The sequence below is a fragment of the Vipera berus genome (assembly GCF_964194415.1).
Source record: "Vipera berus genome assembly, chromosome: 1".
Lineage (NCBI taxonomy): Eukaryota > Metazoa > Chordata > Lepidosauria > Squamata > Viperidae > Vipera > Vipera berus.
In genome coordinates, this window is record NC_138202.1 from 116,792,068 (window position 1) to 116,812,984 (window position 20,917).

The window sequence follows — 20,917 nt, forward strand, 5'->3', positions numbered from 1 at the left end:
ATTTTCCTTTTATATTCACTTAACATCTGTCTGTCAGACCACTTACAGAAGAAGGTAACAGGGGTCCCACAGTTCATTTTCTGTTAGAAATTCTGTTTATACAGTATATAGCACCAAAAATCAAAAAGTGTACAATCACCATGTGCTTTACTGCTTAACTGTTTAACTGTAACAAGAAACAGGAAACTCTACTTAGAACAAAAAGAACATAGAGCAGGGCTTTTCAACCTTTTCACCCATTGTACCACTTTTAGCTATAGCAACATCCGAGTACCACCAGTCGCCTAGCAAGGTGTCAAAAACTTGATGACCAAAAAAAGGGGGGGAGTAATAAAGTACAGGTAGTCCTCAACTTACAACAGTTCACTTAGTGACTGTTCGAAGTACAACAGCACTGAAAAAAGTGCCCCCCAAGCCACAGCTGAGCAGGACACCTGTCTGCCAGCCCAACGGCGCTCTTCCTCCTGTCCGAGGTTTTCATTGTTGTGAGCATTTCTGTTGAGGATTGGCAGCGGGGGGGGGGGGTGTTTGGTTTTTATTACCCCTGTCTGCTGGGTGGTTGCAGCAGGTTTTAGTCACTTCACATGACCCTGGGACACTGTGACCATCATAAATATAAATCAGTTGCCAAGCATCTGAATGTAAATCACAAGACCCTAGAGATGCTGCAACATTCCAGCTGATCTGCGCTTCTTCTGGGCTCAGCAGAAGCGCCAGGATCAGTGCTGAGCTCCAGCTGGAGCCTGGCACTTCCGCTGAGCTCTGACAGCCCCGAAGAAGCACTGATCCTGGTGCTTCAGCTGAGCCCTGACAGCCCTGCATCTCCAGCCATCTCTCACTCAGGCTTGTGTGGTGCTGCCACCGGTTCAGCTCACTCCCCTCCCCTGCTACCACTTTTCTAGGATGGTCGTGTACCACCTGCCAGGTGCCAATGTACCACAGGTGGTACCCGTACCACGTTGAAAAGCCCTTACATAGAATATATATACCATAGATCCAAACATGTAAACACTGCCATCTACTGGCTGAATACTACTGTAGTTTTTGCACAAAAATACATTCCAACAACATATTCCAATATTTTCTTTTGGAGAAGCTAAGACCATTCAACATTATGAAGGTGGATTCTTTATTAAGCATCAGAGAAAAGACATAGGACAGACATGACTTGTCTCAAGTACATGTTTTATTGCAGTTTTTAAAAACATTCATGAAAAACAAGGTCAGATTTAAAAATAGTGAATCACTGAAGAAATCTAAGATTTAACTTGGTCTAAAATTGAATAAACAGTTACAAGAACCAGACCTCAGTGAAGTCACCCAAGTTAGCTATCCCTGTTTCACAGAAAGGCATTAAAATTGTAGAAATTTCTCTTGAAACATGCTCTGAAAAAACATTAGTCAAGATGCTTAGCAGCCAAGGAAACCAATCTCAAGCCAGATAATTCCAAACTCTGAAAACAGTACAAAATATATAATATGCAGCCAGAAACAAACAAAGGGGGAAACATCCCAACCCAACACTTTTAAAGGCCAGGGCCAGGGTCTATCAAAAATTCTCCATTGCAAATTCCATGATCCATGTTCACAAACATCACATGTTTTATGAACTCTCTAACTCATTTCAGTGCTGTGTGACCAAGAGAATTGCCTGATGGATTGGGGAGCAATCCAGCATTCTGCATTGAAGCTGCATACTTGGCTAAAGGTCAGGATCCAGTCTAAATGCTTTCCTTCTTGCAACAGACATTTTTAAGTGAAAAGCCATTTCTTCTAAGCCAGCCTTTCCAAGCTTAGGTCACTTTTAATTTTGCTTATAGCATCCCTACATTCTCCCTGAATGCTGGCTGCACTTACTAGCTGTAGTTAATTAGAGTTATAGTCCTAAACATTGGGAGGGAACCATTTGGAGAATGGTAGATAAAATCCAGAACCAATTCAGTCTGGTTATCAGTGTAGGAACAGACATGTAGTAGTCCCATGTTTCTTCCAGTATTTCTGGCCCTGCATCAAGGTAACAGCTGGGCTTCAGTGATATTAAAAAAAAGTGTTACTGGTCCATCGTTAGAAATGATTACTACAAAACATTGCCCAAGATTTTTGGATATCCATTAAAAGTTGTGCCATTCTTTTCTTTACAAGACATGGAGATATTAAACTGCATATCCAACTTTGAAATACCTAAAGTTGAACTAGGATTTAACATTCTGGGGTGTGAGCGCTTTATCCTCTGAGGATGCATTCTTATATGGTACAGCCAGTGAAAAGAAACTGAAACAGCAATTTTGGCTCAGCAAAGCTGCAAGTGAGACTGTCACAAACAAGCAGTACTTGCAAAAAATAAAGGATGGAACATTTCCCAAGGCTGTTCTATGAATATCTTAATAGAATGTACTAAATGCAAATATAAATGGCAAACAGAATAATGAGCATCCAAAGTTGCAGATATGCTTCATATAAAGCCAATCAGCTTTGCTCAAATTAATCTGCAGATGCTACTTTCTACAGTATTCTGATCTCCAGTTCCCGTAAGAAAACGTAAGGGGGAATCAATTACAGAGACTGAGGCCCAGACAGTCGCATATACTGGACATTTGCTGGGACACCTAAGAATGGTACAGAGTCTTTATTAACCAGCTGCAACACAGGACTTTGGCCAATAGAAATTAACATCATGAACTGGTTTCAGTTTCAATGGCTACCACAGCCAGCCAGAGCTGAAAAGATGCATTAATGTCCACATTGGGCATCTATTGGCTTCACTTCCATATTCTCAGTCTGGGTCACCAACTATTTTGTGACTATTTCCAACAAAGTATCAAGATTGTCCTCGAACCGCACTTCAACAGCTCAGCAATCCACATGTCACATATGGTTATTTCCATACACAGCCCATGCAAATGAAACCATTACCTTTTACTCCAAGGCAAAAAATATCAAGTCCCATGTCTTGTTGTTCCAGGCTTAAATGGAGACAGTACAGGAGAAAGTAGAGAGACAGTCCCTTTGCCTTCATTGGCCTGCCAGCTGGAATACTGACAAAAATGAAGGATCTCTGTCATGCAGGAAAAGGCTAACTTTTATGCCCCAAAGAAGTGCAGCTGATGTGACTTCTCCATACAAATTCCTCCAGACTAGTCTTCTACATGGACTCAATTTTTAAATCATAACTTACATCATTAGAGCTTGGTGGACAATGTACGGAAGATTCTACAGAAGGAACTTCATTATCAGTCCTGACGGTGTTTGGGTCGATCAATATAGCCTAGAAAACAAACCACATTAGACTTGTCTCCCATCCCAGCTTTTTTCACATTCATTTGAGGAATTGATTCTGCTTCCCACAAACAACAAAACTCAACCGATTGGATCATTTTTTAAAAAAATATTTTCATTTTCTGACCTCATTCCCTCTCAGATTAATTCTGTTTAATCCACATTCATCTGTCCATCCAAGCTACAATATGCCATTTTTTTTCATCAAACCCTGACACACAATGACTGACACATTTTAATCAGAATCGAAAACAATAACAACCACCTAAGTCTGATTCACAGATGTAGCAGCAAATATAATTTGGGTAGTAAATCTCACCTCATTGGAGTCAGAACGGGTTGCCCGGCACCAAAAATATGCAGTTGCTGATGCAATGCAGAATTCCACAATGGTGAATGTCAACAGCACAATGGCGATCCTATTGCCTGTCTTTTCCCAAAAGGAAACATAATGATACAAGCCAATTAATAAATGGCAATCTATCCATTTACTTCTCTAGACTTAGGGGCTGCCTTAGTCCATATAATTGCTTTGTTCTGTTCTCAGGATCCTGTCTCAGATCTTGGGGCTCTAGTACTCTTGCAGACATCACCTTTTGGATCAGTACCTTGCAGCAGCATCTTAATTTCTAAAAATGTTTCTGTATCTCAAATGGTCCTGTAAGCTATTCTTAGAAAATAGTGATGAACAGCAGCAGTAGTCCAGAGACAGCTGAGCTGCTTAAAAGGGGGCAAAAGAAATTGGGGGAAAGAAGGCAAAAGTAATTGGGGGCGAAGAGAAGTCCTGTAGAAAGAGGGTTGGGAGAGAATGGCAGGTCACATTTGGATAAAAGAACCGGGAAATTTTCCTCTCTGTCCTTCAACCCTTTGCAAATGTCCGCTTCAGAATTAAAAGGTTCAGGACTCCTTCTCTATTCTTGGTGAACAAAAGCCTTTTCAAACTGAACATATTTGAATATTCAACATTTAAACTGTGGTTCAATTTTTTCTTTCTTTCAAGAGTCAGAGGGGGTCAGATCCATTCTCATGTCCATTGTGATTAAATTATCAGGCAATCCTAAGGACAGCAATTCACACTACAGAGCCAATCCAGAAGCAGAAACAGGTGCCATGCTAAGGAAATCGTGTCTAACAGTACAGCCTAAAACTACAGAAGGGTGGCACTGAAACCTGGCTAACCGTAGCTTGAACCAAGTTACCAGTTTGGATTCAAGTGTCTTCATCTGGGTTTCAGGTGTGCTGGATATACATGATTGAGTGCCCACATGAAATATTCTTTAGCTGTATGCATTATTTTACTTTGAAAGTGGTTGCTTTCCTTCTCAGATGTACAATAACTAGACCATCAACCCTTCTAATTCCTTTGCTAGTGTCTGGCAGTATTACACTATGTCTGAACCGTTGACACTTACCATCACTAGTGAATACTCATAATTATCATCTGAATGAAATGGCCCATTTATGCTCAGATCTACAATAAAGGCCAATATTCCAAGCAACGCAAAAATGGCACTGATGATATTCATGGCTTGTGAGCCTTTTACCTAAAAGGCACAAACATTGAATGTTAGGTCATTACAGCAAGAACATTTGTTACTGCATTGAGAATTTAGGACAGCCTTACTCAGTCAGGTGTCATCCAGATGGGTTGGGACTACAGCTTTGAGGAAGAAGTTCCCCTAGTGACTTAAAGCATCTTCTTGCATCATCAATCATTGTGTTGCTGATTATATTCAGGGCCATAATAATGACTGGTGATTCTAGATGTTCAAAGTACTAGAGGGACAAATCCTTCAAAATCTCCAGAGCAAATAGCTGGGAACTTGGGAATTGTAATCCAACATGTTGGAAGAGAACAAGGATAGTAAAAGAAGCACTGATGATGTTACGTAGTTTGGACAATGAAATGTCTGCAAGAAAACAACCAAGCTCAGAGAGCACCAAAGACCCTTCACAGTGAAGGTTGGTTCAGAATATTAATACATGGGAAGAACTACTTCAACTCTAGTTCTGCTTCTCGTATCTTTGAAAATTCAATCTTTTCATAGAAAATCAGGAAGTTTCAAGTAGTTGCCTCCTACAGACATTGATTAGACTGGAGACAGACATGTTTTAGACAGTCGAAGGTGATGACAGAGATATCGTTTTCAGTGTCACACGCTCTAATCTCTTTGACCCTACTTTCACCTTTGTCTGAAATAGGTACAATACTCTCCAGACAATCCACACACTGAGCTGCAAAAGCAGCAGTACAGTCAACTGGCATATAGTGAAGAATGCTGCCGTCAGTTACTCAAAAAGCAAGCTCAGCTTCCAAAGTTTGAGGAGTTCACCAAGAAGGATGAACCAGTGAGTACTGTCAGTCTGAATCTCTTCCCTTTTGGATGTAACTTCCTTTGTAATAACATTAGTCCAAAATCTCCTTACAAATGTTTTCTGCTTCTTTCCAGAAATACAATCACTAAGAAAAACTAGAGCCTCTCTCTATCTCTTCCCCATATAGAGGATTACTCAGAGGTAAGCCCTACTGAGTTCTGTGTGGATAAATGCAGAGGCAAAGAGCTGCTGCATAGGGGCTACAGACAACAGAATAACGGAAAGGACCTTGGAGGTCTTCTAGTCCAACCCCCTGCTCATGCAGGAGACCCTGTATCATTTCAGACAAAGGGTTGTCCAATCTCTTCTTAAAAACCTCCAGTGATGGAACACCCGTCTGAAGGCAAAATCTAAAATACAGTTTAATGCTCTGGGCAGAACAAGTTACGAGTACTTTTGGGAACCATGCTTCTGATTCTAATAGCTGGTGTTACAGTATATGAAATGTTATACTAGTAAAGGTAAAGGTTCCCCCGCACATGTGTGCTAGTCGTTTCCGACTCTAGGGGCCGGTGCTCATCTCCGTTTCAAAGCCGAAGAGCCAGCGCTTGTCCGAGGACGTCTCCGTGGTCATGTGGCCGGCAAAGGCGCACAGAACGCTGTTACCTTCCCACCGTAGTGGTCCCTATTTTTCTACTTGCATTTTTACGTGCTTTCGAACTGCTAGGTTGGCAGAAGCTGGGACGAGTAACAGGCGCTCACTCTGTTACGCGGCACTCAGGATTCGACCCGCCAAACTGCCGACCTTCTGATCGACAAGCTCAGCGTCCTAACCCACTGAGCCACCGCGTCCCTAATGTTATACTAAAGACAGTTAAAGTCCTCCAAAAATGGAGAAAGAAATCTCTCCTAGAAGTGTAGTGGGTTTTTAATAGGACAAATGAACAATGCCTATGTACTCTAATGACACTGCCACCCCTGCCTCACCACCCAAATATTCTCCTCTAAGAGGCTCACATGCATTTAATGTCTTCTAAACCTTCTTAAAGCAGTCACATGTGCTCCTGGGAGGCAATCAGCAACATTTGCAGCAACCCCAGTGATTTCAAAAAAGAATAACAAGCGTGCAGGGAGATCATCACACAAATCCCACACTTATGTACTTGTGTCCCCATGTCCAGCAGAAGTAAGCTGTGGCATCTGTGTGATGAAGTGGCCACACCTTTGCTCCCTTCCCCCCATGGATGCAAATGCAGTTGTTTTACTGAGATCTTTTCTAGTATTTAAAGCCTTAAATTGCAGGTCGTAGTAAAGAAAACAACGTGAGGCAGACTCACTGCACATTCAGTAGGACTCTTCTCAGCACCAATTGAGAGACATCCAGAAACAATGAACTGCGTGGAAAGAAGGAAAGTCGTAAACATTTGCACTGCAATGAAGAGAACATCCCTTCCAACCTTCACTAGACAATCCCACGGTGGTAGAAATGAAGAGGAAGATTGGTACCGTAAAATGCTTTGTCAAGAAAGAAAAGCTGTCTGTAAACTAAGCAGTGGGATATAACCCAATATCTATCCTGGAGGTCAAACATTTAATCAAAGATGGGAGACAAGAGTCCCTTCTGCTAATAATACATCTGAATCCACAGTAAAAAGCACTCAGTTTCAATCTGACACAACAGGGAGGAAAAGACAGAGACAAAAAAAAGAAAAGAAAATAATAGATCCCATAAAAACAGAGCGAGGGGGTATATCAGTAAGAATAGGAGTGGGGAGAACGTTTCGCTTTTAGCTCCGTTATTTATCTATTTAAGAAATTTTATATGGCCGCCCAACTTACTCTCAGTGACTCAGGGCTGTTTATCAAGGTATTTGCTTATACACTTTCTATCAATACACAGATCTCTGTGAAAAAATATTGAGAAGTCTATCTTTTCAGGCAAATCAGTCTTACATCCATCTATATCATCTGTCTGTCTGTCTGTCTGTGCCTTCAAATTATGGATTCTTTGCTTTGGATCCATAGAACAGTACAGTCTGTGCTCAATTATGATTCATTTTAGGGCTGAGATGAAAGTATTTGCCATATTTTTGTATTTCGTATTAAAAAGCCTCCCTTGTCCTCATTTGCCAACATTACACTTTAGCCCTGCTGGCTGTGCTAGTAAATCTGTTAGTTTTTATCAACATCATGAAGACAAAAATCTACTCAACATAAGCACATAGAGCCTCACCGCAAAAATTCAATGGCACTGAGCAAATGGGGGCATGGCTAGTGAGGACAAAAATGTGATTGTTCAGTGAGACCAATCTTTTTATCAATAATAATTTGTGTTGATTTATAGAGAATATTCATTGCAGCCCTAGTCAGATAATGAAAATAAATGAATTTTGGGAAGTGATTTTGCTAATGTAGTTTTGGGTAATTCTCTGTATGAGGCTTAAATAGTCTTTGAGTTCTTCCCTTGCTACTTTTCATAAATACACACTTGTGATTATCAGATTCAGAGTCAGCCCCTAGTCAGTTAATAACCATTAGAGCCATTTTAATTTCCACTGCAGCACTGTAGCTGCAGATCTGCAGAGCTGCAGATCTGCAGGGAAGCCAATAGCTAGGGTCCTGTTGACCGAGGAGGGGTTCCAAGATAGGGCATTTGGTACAGCCAGCATCAAACCTGGCACCAGCATTATTGCTAGCTGCTGGAAAACAGGAGAGAGTCAGTTTTGATTTCAGACTTAGGTCACATGCTAATTTAAGCAAACCTCCTCTTAAGCCTCATATAGGAATGTATACAACAATACAGAAGAATGTTGGAAGGATAGTAATGAAAAGTGAGGCAGGGTGATCAGACTGATAACTGGTCTGAGAAACATGGAGAAATGAAGTTGTGCGAACAGAGACAACTACATGAACACATGTATAAGAATATGGACACCTACACAGGAAATTGATGGTGAAACTGTTCAGATGACAGTCACAGAACTGAACAGGAGTCAGACTTAGCATTGACAGTACCTCACACTGCTGCTTCACACACAAACAGAATTTGCTGGATGCAGTTCTCCTAAAGCTAGCAAAGAAACATCTGGGTTTATGTATAATCTGTTAGAGATTGTACTTTCCAGGTTTGTCTTATTATATGCAAAGTGCCTTTGCTGTTAAGCATGAAGATATGAACACATAGCCTACATTATAAAAACAAAGTCTTAACCACAAAAAGTTTTGGACAAAACTTCCATGGTATACCTTCCTGCTCCCCACACAACACTATTCAATATTTATTAGATTATTTCTATATCTTTCTATTTGCAAGTGTGCATCCTTGTGCCCAGGTAGACTTTGCTGAGGTCTCTGGTCTTTTCTCTCTCTCTCTCTCTCTCTCTCTGATAATTATTCTTAGAGGATGCTCAAATTATCTGTTACATCATCTGACAGATCCTTTCTCAATTTTTTTTCACTCTCTCTCTGCATCCAATGCATCAGGATATATAGGAATGCAATTTATAGTACAGTATTTAATAAAACAGAACAAAGAATAGAACTTAATTTCTAGGATGAAAAGGCACAACAAGAATAAGGAAATAGTGAAACAATGTGTGTTTGTGTTTATTTGTGTGTGTTGCATCACAGGCCAGTTTCAAGTCAAATGCCAAATAAACATTTGTTAAGAGGACATTTTGCTACTTTCTAAATTGACTGGATTTTGTCCCCAAACGAAAGTCATTTTCTGAACAAAATAACTAGAAGGCCCTCATATGTGTTCATTAGCCCTGACCTTAAAGTTGTTTATTTCAAATTAAATTAAATCTATTGTATTTTAAGAATTAGATTTAGGTGGCACAAGAGTTGGTGGTAGTACATAGCCCCTGAATAGAGATTAAAGTACTTTGTATTCTACATGAGTGAAAAATACATAAATCAAATAATCCAAATGAGAGAACAGCATGTTGAAACTTTTCCAGGATAGTTGTATGCTGACATCCCATTCACTGTAGAGAAGATTGGCACACCATTTTGCCCCAAAATTGCAGTAACAGAACCAAAAGGCTGTGCTAGAGTTATGTCTGAGCTGCAAACATTTAGACAAGTAGGTGCAGTAGAGAGCTAGCAGTTTCTATATCTTTCTGCTGTGTCCAATAATCACCTGGTTGACATTAAAATGAAGAAATGTCCCATTCACCACAAAAATATGAATTATCAAGGACATTATTTTCTCATCTGAAACATACTCTATGAATAAAGAAAAAGGATGCTTCTGAATTGTGCTTTGGAAAAATTACTGAGGACACCTTGGACCACAAGAAGAGGATACAAACCATTCAGTATTAGATGAAGTTAAAGTAGACTGCCCGCTGGAAGCATTAAAAATGAAGCTAAAACTTAGCTATGTTGGATATCTTATCCAAAGGTCACTGAAGAAGACCCCCATGTTTAGAACAAGCTGACTGACCAAAGACAAGATGGTTGGATATCCTCTCAGATGATGGAAGTAAGAGATTACAAGAACTTAAAGAAACAACTATTAACAGACAACTGTGGCAACATGCTGCTTATCGGGTCAACAACAGTTAATGTGACTGAATGAGGAAACAGCAACAGTGACTACTCAGATCCGGACAACCCAGAGGTGGTAGCTCTAAAGTACAGTTATTTATTTCTTAGATTTATACTCCAGCTCTTCTCTAAGAGCTCAAGGCATCTTACAGAGGGATTTCCCTTTATGTTATGCCCACATCAGCAATCCTGTGAGGTGGATTGGGTCAAGGACTGACTGACCCAAAATCATCCAGTGTGGACCCAGAAACATTTCTCGTATTAATGAAGTTCCGTTCATACTGCACATCGATTGGCACCATTTGCAGTCCATATGTGACCAAGACCTTTCACACTACTGAATTAAAGTGTTCCCCACACATTCTTGAGGCATCAGAAAACTATACTGGCTTCAAATTTGTTCTCTCCATTACTCACCCCTATCCTGCCTCTATTGCTTCTGGTTCAGTGTGCTGCCATCACCTATTTCCTCCTCAAAAATGGGTGAGAAAGGATTTCCACACTCTGAACATTTTATGAGAATAAAGGAGAGGACATTATCTGAACAAAAGGTAGCTAAAGATGACTTATAGCTGTCATTCAGAACTGCTTATAAGGCAAAGGGAACACAGAAGAAATAACAAATTGCCAAGGTGTGTTTGCATCCAGATTTGCCAGAAGTGCTCTTGATAAAAATAGGGGGATGATTAAATAATTAGATCTATGGGTTTAGCCAACCTCCTGTCTTCCCCTTTCAGATCTCCCAAACTGGGAGTCATCTGCCTTTGATCCCACAGAACACTGTGCCATAGGATCAGAGAGCCAGGTCTTTGGCCTTCCCTCTTGTTACTTCTTTCAGCCTTGGCATCAGCTACCTGTAGAGAGCCAGGACAACCAGAGCTCTTTAAACTTGCTAAAACTGCTACACTAAGCCCAAGAGCAATGTTTGGCAGGTTTGCAGAAGAGTTGTCTGATGCAGCTAGAGCACAGGTCTGCAAACCGCGGCTCCGGAGCCGCATGCGGCTCTTTCAGCCGTCTCCTCTGGCTCTCAGTCTTCTGCCATGTGCAGTCCCCCCCAAAAAAAAGTGGGACTAAAAAAGTTCAACCAATCAATTCAAATATGCAGGGTAGGTGCATATCTTGCCTTGGCTCCACTCTTCAGTCAAACCCTGTTCTGCGCATGCACGCATGTACGCGCATGCGCACACACTTTTTTGCGGCTCCCAGTTTTTCCTTTTGTGAGGGAACCGGTTCCGAGTGGCTCTTTCACTGTTTCAGGTTGCTGACCCATGAGCTAGAGTCTCCTTCCCTTTTCATAGCTCATCCCTCCTTCCATGGTGAGTTGGAGGGATCCAGGGCTTTTTTTCTCATAGAACGCTCAGAACTGAGTTCCGGCACCTTTTTTGGATGGAACCTTGTAGGGTAGGCAAGGCAGGTTGTATGACATGTGTGAGTTCCGGCACCTTTTTCTTTTACAAAAAAAGCACTGGAGGGATCATTCTGTCAAAGCCAGATCTCCCAGACCAGAAATGACTCAGAGATCAGGTGAGTACAGGTGTGAGGCAAATTTGCAAGATCTGGACTCTCCCATTGCCCCCAACAGAATAATCCTGGGAAATAGTGTCCAGTCATATCAACCCCACACTTCAGCTAGTGAATGAGTGCTGGGCTGATTCCAGTCCCTGAAGTCCACACACACGGCACCAACTGTTTGATGAAGCATACTGATTGTGCTCACAGGAAAATTGCCACAAATTGCCACAAAATAAGAGCCTTGGTGGAGCAGTGGGCTAATGCCTCCTTAAGTAACACCAGCTGCCTGCAATTAGTGCAGGTTCGTGTCCCACCAGGCTCAAGGTTGACTCAGCCTTCCATCCTTCCGAGGTAGGTAAAATGAGGACCCAGATTGTTGGGGGCAATTAAGCTGACTTTGTAATAATGCCGCTTGGGGGGTGTGTGAAAGCCCTAATAAGCAGGCATATACATAGAATGAAGGCTACTGCTAAGCTTGTAAGCCGCCCTGAGTCTTCGGAGAAGGGCGGGATATAAATGGAATTAAAATAAATAAAAAAAATTAAGAGGAAAATTACATTAATATTCATATTCATATTCATATCTCATCCCTCACTTCACTCTGAATTTAAATAAAATGAATTTCAATACATTCCCCCAAACTTTTTGAGTGCATATTTTTCAGGTGAACTGAAAAAAAAACAACCCCTAAGGGTTTGCTCTCGGAAGCTATAGAAAGTGGTGGTGGTGGGGGGTCTGAGTTTTAAAAAATGTTAACAAAGTGCTGAAATCTCAGCAAGGTTTTTCAACTGCTGTTCTTCTGCTGTGTGAAAAGGCAGCAGTTTCGCAATTTGTGGGCCCTTTTCCCAACAGCAGGGATGATGGTTGACGGTTGCTATGGTGGCTGGGTTAGAGAAGCTGGAGAGCAATCAATACTGCTTAGAGACAGGAAGAGGATGCTGTACTGCTATGGAAAGGGAGGTAGGAGAAATTGCAGTGGGTGGTTTGACCCCAGAAGATGGAAGATATGAGAATACTTGCCAATAGGAAAACAGACTGCCTACAAGGGTTGCAAAGCTTCAGTGATTCCAAGGAAAACACCAGCCTTGTTGCTATCACCAATAAAATGGGGCAGGATTATTTGGCTCCCAAAATAGATGATGGTGAGAGCATTGGTGATGATTTGTTAGGTCTGCCCACTCCAAAAGATAGTATAGATACACAACTGATCCCTAAATGACACAAATGTACATGTGTGGAAGAATATTTTAAGTGACAACCTTCTGGGAGGGGAAAGAAGCTGTCCTCAAAAAAAAAAGAATTGTAATTTTGCAATTTGTGACCTGCCTCTTTGCATCTTCCCAGTTTAAAAAGCATATTAACAAACTGGAGCAAATGGAGAGAAGAGCAACCAAGATTGTGAAAGGATTGGAAATCAAGCCCAAGAGGAGTGATTCTAGGAATATTTACCCTGAGAAGGGACATGATTGCTATCTTCAAATATTTGGTGGAATATAGATAGCATTGTAGAGGATTTATTTCTAATTGTTCAGGAGGAAAAGACTAGAATCAATGGGATGAAACTTCCAGGATTTAGAGACAGATTAGATATCCCAAAGAATTTCCTGACAGTAAAAACTGTCAATCAGTGGGACTGAATTCTTCCCCCTCACTGCAGGTTTTCTATTAGAGCAGGGGTGTCAAACTCAATTTCATTGAGGGCCGCATCAGCATTGCAGTTGCCCTCAAGGGGCCAGGTGGGTATGGCTAGGGTGGGTGTGGCCTACTGGGTGGGCGTGGCTAGAGTGCGTATGGCCTACTGGGTGGGCATGGCCAGCTCTACATCATTCGCATCAAGGGTGCCTATGGGGGCCTGGGCAGGTGTGGGACAGACCTGAGGGTCTCTGGCAGAAGGAGGGTCTCTGGGCCAGGGCCAAGGCAGTGGGGGCCGTTGCCTCACTGTTTCCAGGATGGCTTCGCGGGCCACATGAAACCACTTCGCGGGCCGGATCCGGTCCCCGGGCCTTGTGTTTGACATGTCTGAATTAGAGGCTGGATAGTCATCTATTAAGGGTGAATTCTGCAATATGCAGGGGAAGGGGGTTGACTTGATGTCAGGCTGCTTCCAACTCTGTGATTCTTTCATACATGCAGCATATTGAAGTTGCATTTTAAAGCAAATTATAAGCATGTAGTAGAAGAAAAACAGGATATATGTTTCTTTGGCATGAAACTGAATCCACATCCTTATGCTATAAAATCTCAGAACAATGGTGATTATATTTAGAATTTATACTCCTTTCCTTTTTTTAGAAGAATAATATTTCCTCCTCAAACTAATGATGCTTTTAACAAAATGGAAAAAAGACATTTGGGCAAAAGTGAAAGTACTTCAGTTTAGCAAGAGAGGTGATAGGGATATAATAAAAAAAATTACAAACTAAAAATGTGGACGCTTCAAAACGAAGGAAAGAAGGAAGGATACACAACTTCATAGCATATTTTTTTGAACAGACAGGACAGTTTTCAGCAAGAACTAATGATGATTTATGACAGATCAGACCCTTTTGAAGAAATCAGGCAGGCACCTGAAGCTTTGTTCCACAACATTGACAGAAATCTCAGCCAGTGCTGGTTGAGATGGGAGGAAGCATCACGGAATTAATTGAGAAGGAAATGTACAGGTAATCCTTGACTTACGAGCCCTTGAGTTGCTATGTAAGACATTTGTTAATTGAGTTTTGCCCCATTTTAAGACCTTCTTTGCCTCAGTTGTTAAGTGAATCACTGCAACTGATAAGTTAGTAATTCAGTTGTTAAGTGAATCTGGCTTCCCCATTGACTTTGCTTATGAGAAGGTCACAAAAGCTGATCACATGGCCCTGGGATACAGCAACCGTCATAAATATGAACCAAGCATTTGAATTTTGATCACATGATCATGGGGATACTGCAAACATTGTAACTGTAAAAAAACAGTCATAAGTCATTTTTTTCAGTGCCATTGTAACTTTGAATGGTCACCAAATGAACTGTTGTAAGTCGAGGAGTACCTGTTTAGTTAATCATATAATCCAGGAACTATTTCCTTCAGTGGCTGATGTCTTGTCTGTTTCTCACCCGGACCTCCCACCACCCTTCCTCCCTTCTTCATATAATCTCTCTGTCTCCTCCCCACCCGCTCTTCCACCTCTCCCCACCTATCTGGAGGGAAAGGGATTTTCTCTGGTCTGTGATACTCACGGAAGCTCCTCCCAAGAAGGGAATCTCTCCAGATACAAAGAATGAGGTATATACACTGGACAGGGTGCTGAGAATGATCCCAAAGCTAATGTGTATGAAGCCAGTCATGATCTGGATGGTCTGTGGGAACAATCAGGGGAATAATACTTGACACTTGATGGATTAAATTCACACATGCACGCACGCACGCATGCACACACACACACACACAAACACACACACACTGACTTCAAAGGGTTGGCACCGAGGATTTTCTGTCCCATATGGCTACCACCTATTTATGTGTAGGAGATCACCTCCCCAACTCATCACGGCCAACTCGCCACAGCCAACTCACCACAGCCAATTCACCACAGCCGACTCACCACGGCCAAATCACCACGGGACAATTCGCCATAGCCAATTTGCCATGGGACGCTATGGGACAAGAGTTATCTTAATATTGAAGAAATAGTGGAATAGAATCATTAAAGGAAGCCAAAGGAGGGACAAAATGAAATGCAAATGACAAAAATTAAAATATTTTAAAAATTATTTTATATAATTAAATTGAATTGTTGAACTGTCCCGCAATGAGTTGTCCTTTGGCAAACTGGCTGTGGTGATTTGGCCGCGTCAAGTTGGCCATGGCAAGTTGTCCGATTCCACCCTTCATCTCCCACCCAGTTTAGCCAAAGGTTTGGGAAGTTACCCTGGAGCCTCTTTCCACTAAACAGGCCCTTCTCTCTCCTCACTGCTGCCCTCAAGTTTAGGTTGCAGATTATCAGCTTCTAAGAGCTCCTAAAAATTAGTGAGAATAATTTAAGACTGCTAGTGAAAAGAAATCTGGGGTTTATAAACCTGTATAATTAACTATTCATTTTGGCAGCAACTAGTAGATATCCCCTCCAAAGTTAGCCCCGGGCCTATTGACCTCCTGCAAATCTCTTAAAATGAGTTTTCTTTCAGCAGGCCTGGGGATACCTTCATAACAGGGACCCAACAAGTTGGCTGTACTATGTGTGAGATTCTAATGCATTCTCCCAAGACCTGTGGTTAATGACCTGCACGGTCCTCATTTAATGATAGCAATTGGATTGCTGGAATTGCCATTGGTAAGTGACATGGTCATGTGACATTGCACTTCATGCCTGAATCGCTTAGCGATAGCAATTCTGGTCCCTAATGCCATTATAAGCTGAGGATTACCTGTATATAAATTTGAAAAACTAAATAAATAATAAAATCCAGGTGACTCTGTGTCTGAGGTTTGGGAAGGCTCATTAGCCCAAAAGAGTCTGTAGAATGAACTGAACTACTTCTAAGGCTCTTGGTGCTCTGATCTCCTCATTATATGGTCCTTTGCTCAAACGGGGTCAGCCAGAGGTCATAGAACGGTTTTACATTAGGTGTGCCTAACTGGTTATATTGGGGTCACCTAGTCTGTATGAAAGGAGGAATTTATGGGAGCATTCTGGTGTTCCTATCTGCTTGGGACCAGTCTGTAGTTGCCTGATGGACCATCTTCAGATGTATCACAGTGCTGTGTAAAAGGATCTGAACTTTGATAAGTAAACATAGATCCTCTTCACACAGGGAACAGCTTAGGCCTTTTATTGGCTGCTTTGTTGCCTTAGGTCAACCAATCATACATAATGTGGCCCTTCCTGGCTTACAGCTTCGGTCTTCACTATTTCCTAAGCAGCCAAGCAAAGTAATTCTCTGTGGGGAAGAAGGTTGTCATAGAGAATATAAGGACTGTGTTAAAATCCAGCTTTTCATTCAACCCAGATTTCACAAATATAGTATTCATATTTTTAGGATATGGAGGATGGGAACAGATCCCCTGCATATAGTACACCTAAAAAAAATTATAGCCTTTCTACTTTGGTTGGTGGTTTAAATAGACCTCACAGGGGAGACATTGGGAATCATAACAGTGGGTGTTGAAGCTACTTGGAGCTTCCGAGAAGATGCCAGGAGAAGACTTTTCAGGAGCAGCTTTTTACTGCCAGCTGGCCTAGGTTGATTTGAGCACTCCTGTCTTTATTTTTGGCCTCTATTGACAATAATCAAAGGTCTAGAGTAGACAAATGTAGAAGAATAATACAACAAAACCTTGATTTACTATAATTGGGGAGAGAATATCTGGTATCCTCAAGTGTCTCTTAAAATCCAAAGTATACCATTTGTGTCAATCTATGTTATTTTTATAACATCAATTTCATCACTCATAATATCCCAAAGATATTATCAAAGTTAAAGTTAATTGCCTTGATCAATTATTTTGGATGCAACAGTCTTGCCTATTATTTCAGGGGATAATTGGATGGAAATTTTATTAGTTGCATTCAAAGTCCATTACATAAATTGAAAAATTCTGGATTATTCAATTGGAGCAAGCTTCATTAGAGTAAGTTATTTCTATTTGATTGTTACATTTTGCTTCTCTTTATGAAGGAATTCCTAATATATTGCCTTTGTCTCTAGAAGTGTCCTTCTGGATTCAAATATGGAATATGGGTGCTTAAAATTTCATTTCTCTTCTTTAAATTAAGCAGGGATTTGGTTTTTCTATTTTGTTTTGTTCTGTTGTGGTGTAATTTTTGTTTCTCTGTTTATTGTGGGTTTTTGTTAAAAAAGTCCATTGCTTTGTGGATGGATACATAAGGGGGAGGGGAAGGGGGAAGAAAGAAGGCAAATTTTTCAGAAGAGAGTCCAATGTTTGGGTAAAAGCTATATACCGTAGTTACTGCCGTGTTGCCAGTCAGGCCGACAACAGTGTTTGGGTGGATTAAATATGGGAAAATTTCTCATTATCCTCATGGTAACATGTGCAAAAGATACTGGATTGGAGTCAGCAAACACCAGACAATGACTCTGGTAGCTTTGGGATTGCTTGATTAATTTTTCTAAGTTAAGAGATACTGATGCATCAGATGAGGTTGGCAGCTGTCTAGGAGATCAAATGCCACTCAAAGCAAATCAGTCAGAACGTATCTAAAGTGGCAACATGCCATATTGATGTCTTTAGGCATTCCTTTGTCCAGGGCAAGCTGAAAGACAGTGAGCAATCAGAAAGACAAAGGCATGGAATTGCTCGTACGTAGAGAGGGCCTGGAATGGCAACTGTGAGGGAGGACAAGCCATCTGCTCACATCTTCCCCACTAGGCCTGGTGCTTCTCCGTAAAATGATTATTGCTAAATGTGACAGTAGAATATAGTTTTGCCTAGGCAGATCTACCTTCTGCTTTGTGTGCGCATGGATCATTTTTTTTTAAGGCAGAATATCCGGTTCAAAAACAGATAGAATCTGCCATCAACTAACAGGAAAAATGTTAGGATAACCCTGATCAAAGTTTCTGGATTTTCTTTTTAAAAAATAACATGATATTTATTGTCTCCTTTTGTTTTTTGTTAATTATATAATCTGCATCCCTTATTTCTTTTGGAAAATCATCTTCATTTTAACGCTTTGATGCACTGAAGCCAACTTCTGCAATTAGCTGGGAAGAAAAAGTGAATATATAGTTCCTTCCATCTGAGCACAGCTTGGAAAAACAGGGTGATGTGCTGTCACTGCTTTTTCCCAACCTGAGCCTTTCCCCCCCCCCTGTATTTGGATCCAGAGCAATCTTACAGCCTATCTGACATTTCACAATCCCAGTCATCCCAGTTAGAGGTTCTATTGCTTTCAAAAAGGGACTTAGCGGTTGCGATCTGGGCAATCCCAACATTCTTAGAAAATCCCAATACCATACCTATTCTTAGAAAAAGCACCTTTATGTGCTTCTGTAGTAGCAAAAAAGCAGTGGCTCAGTTGCAGGATTTCCCTTTGTAATGTAGCCATTTGTTTATTCAGAATTTCTGCATGGCTGATACCCTTTAGAGAGCGCATAGCGATTTCTGTACAAATACAAATGGAAATGGATTTATGCTTAAGCTCTGATCTTTAAATGTATTTTGTCTCCAGAAAAAGAAACCTCGACAGGGCTAATGTGGTGTGCTCTTGAAGAACAGTTCTAAATGCTTTTATTTCCCCCCATTATTTATCACTGTGGGGGAGACATGGAAGAAAAAATGGAGGGTGGTGGCAAGGGAGGGTTAAGAGAAGGCTATTTTCCTCTGTCTGCAAAAAACATGGATATTTTGGCTTAATTTATACAAGCTATGGCAGATTTGCACAAACCATGTCTCTACGATTCGAAGATCAGGGTTTTTTTTAAATTAAAACTTAATAATTAAAAAACAAAAAAGTAGGCTGAGCACTGTGTGGAGAATATGGATTTAAAAGTAAAAATAATCCCTCTGGGCATATGTAATTAAAAATAGAGAGACTCTTGGATTAGTTTTCTGGGCAGTCCAGAACCTTGATCAACCTATTACTGGAAGTGTTCTCCTAATTAGGACCCATGTAGCCTAACTTTTCCATTAACAGAACACTTGTGGAAGCTTAAAAAGGCATAGAAATGATGGGCATTTTTAGGTGGCTGGGCTTAATATTTGGTATTCAGAGCTAAACCACCTCTGAACAAACAGGTTCCATTTATACACTACAGCAATTCTTAGCTTGAACAGGGTCTCTGTCGACAGCTTTCAACTGCATTTTAATACATTTTCTTCCTAGAATGACATTATCCACTTCTCCTATGTACTTAGGGCATTGACTTCAGTGTTTAATATTGGGCTGTTCGTTCTTCTGCTGCCCCAAGCCAGATACTGAAGATAGTGCCCAGTCTTTACAACAGAGAGCAATTCTGAAGTTGTGGGTCAGTCGGATCATTTCTTGTTCTCCTTCCTGGCACCAGAGTTCATTCCTACTTCTGGGAATATTTAGTATTGGAATGCATACAAGTATACATCTGTTGGCAGAAGAGCTATTCTCAGGAAGGTGTTCTAGCCAAATGGCTCATTATTTTCCCTAAGTGGGGACGTGATTGATTCCCAGGCTTTTTACATTGATTTAGTTTAAAGCTTTTCTCCCATTCCACCTTTTCCCAGCTACACCCCTCATTTACACATATCCACATGCACCAGAGAATCATACTGCTTAGCCTAAATCAAGAGAGCCAGTACCATGCAGGAGAAACCCACCCCCAGCTCTTCTATCCACCCCCAACCTTGCCCAACCCAGCTCCCTGCCCAGAGGGGGTTCTCCCAAGCTTCTGTCACTCACCCCCAGCACTCGGTTCTTCCCTTTGGGAATAGTTTCCACTGTGTACATCACAGTCCTTCTGCCCAGCCGGAAGTTCCCCATTCCCTGCATGGGAGCCAGCTGGTGTGTGTGCTCCCAGGCCCTTGGGTCCCTAGCAACTGAACCGTCCACTGCATCAGCCAGACCGGCTGAACATGGATAACAGCTCTCTTAGCCCGGCTGCTCAGCTCCACCACACGCTGTATCCCAGAGAAAGGGGGAAAGTGGCCTTATTGGCTTCTGTCAGCAATGACGTCACAGGCAGTCAGAGATGCTGCAAGAGACTGAGGGGGTAGGGAGGGGAAGGTCTGGCTGGTAGGTAAAGCCGCCTTCTCCCTAGATTACCTTCTCAGCCAACAGAGAGGCACCCCTGAGTCATGTGATTTACACAGAGTGGATTTCTGAGCAATTAGGGATTTGTGCTGTGAATAGCCATTCACAGAGGTGTCTCTTTCAGAGACAGAAGAGAAGGCAAATTATTTTTTAAAAGTGGCTGGGTACCGTCTTCTGTAGTCAGTAAAGAAAGGTTCCCTGAATCTTCTCCATGGTGGTGTTAATACCTCTGAAAATGCTGCTGATTGGTTTAGATTTCATGCACACATTTTCCCCTTTTGTCTTCCTGCACTCCCCATCCACTACATTTTATCAGCAGGTTACTGATGGACTAAAACCAGAGAGAGTCTGGTTCAAAGGCATCTTCTGTCATGGAACAAGACTTGTTTGCAATATTTCCAATTTGCTTTTTGGAAGATTTCACTGGCACCTTCAAACGTCTGAGCTTGTTTATCTTACTTTTGTGTTATTTGTAGAGATTGCTTTCTGCTGGACGTGTCCTAGAGCAATGGCCACAATGACTGGGCTTT

At 41.4% G+C, this 20,917-nt stretch overlaps 1 protein-coding gene across 1 annotated transcript; it reads right to left on the minus strand.

Moving 5' to 3' along the window:
- Positions 1-1,176: 1,176 nt before the first annotated feature.
- Positions 1,177-20,126, minus strand: LOC308668627 (membrane-spanning 4-domains subfamily A member 12-like; the record flags this gene model as incomplete). The annotated part of the gene is made up of 6 exons (XM_081328659.1): positions 1,177-3,265; positions 3,596-3,706; positions 4,689-4,820; positions 6,930-6,986; positions 14,881-15,000; positions 20,037-20,126. The coding sequence occupies 6 exons, from the start codon at positions 20,124-20,126 to the stop codon at positions 3,143-3,145; spliced, it is 633 nt and encodes a 210-aa protein (XP_081184785.1). The 3' UTR covers positions 1,177-3,142.
- Positions 20,127-20,917: the final 791 nt, after the last annotated feature.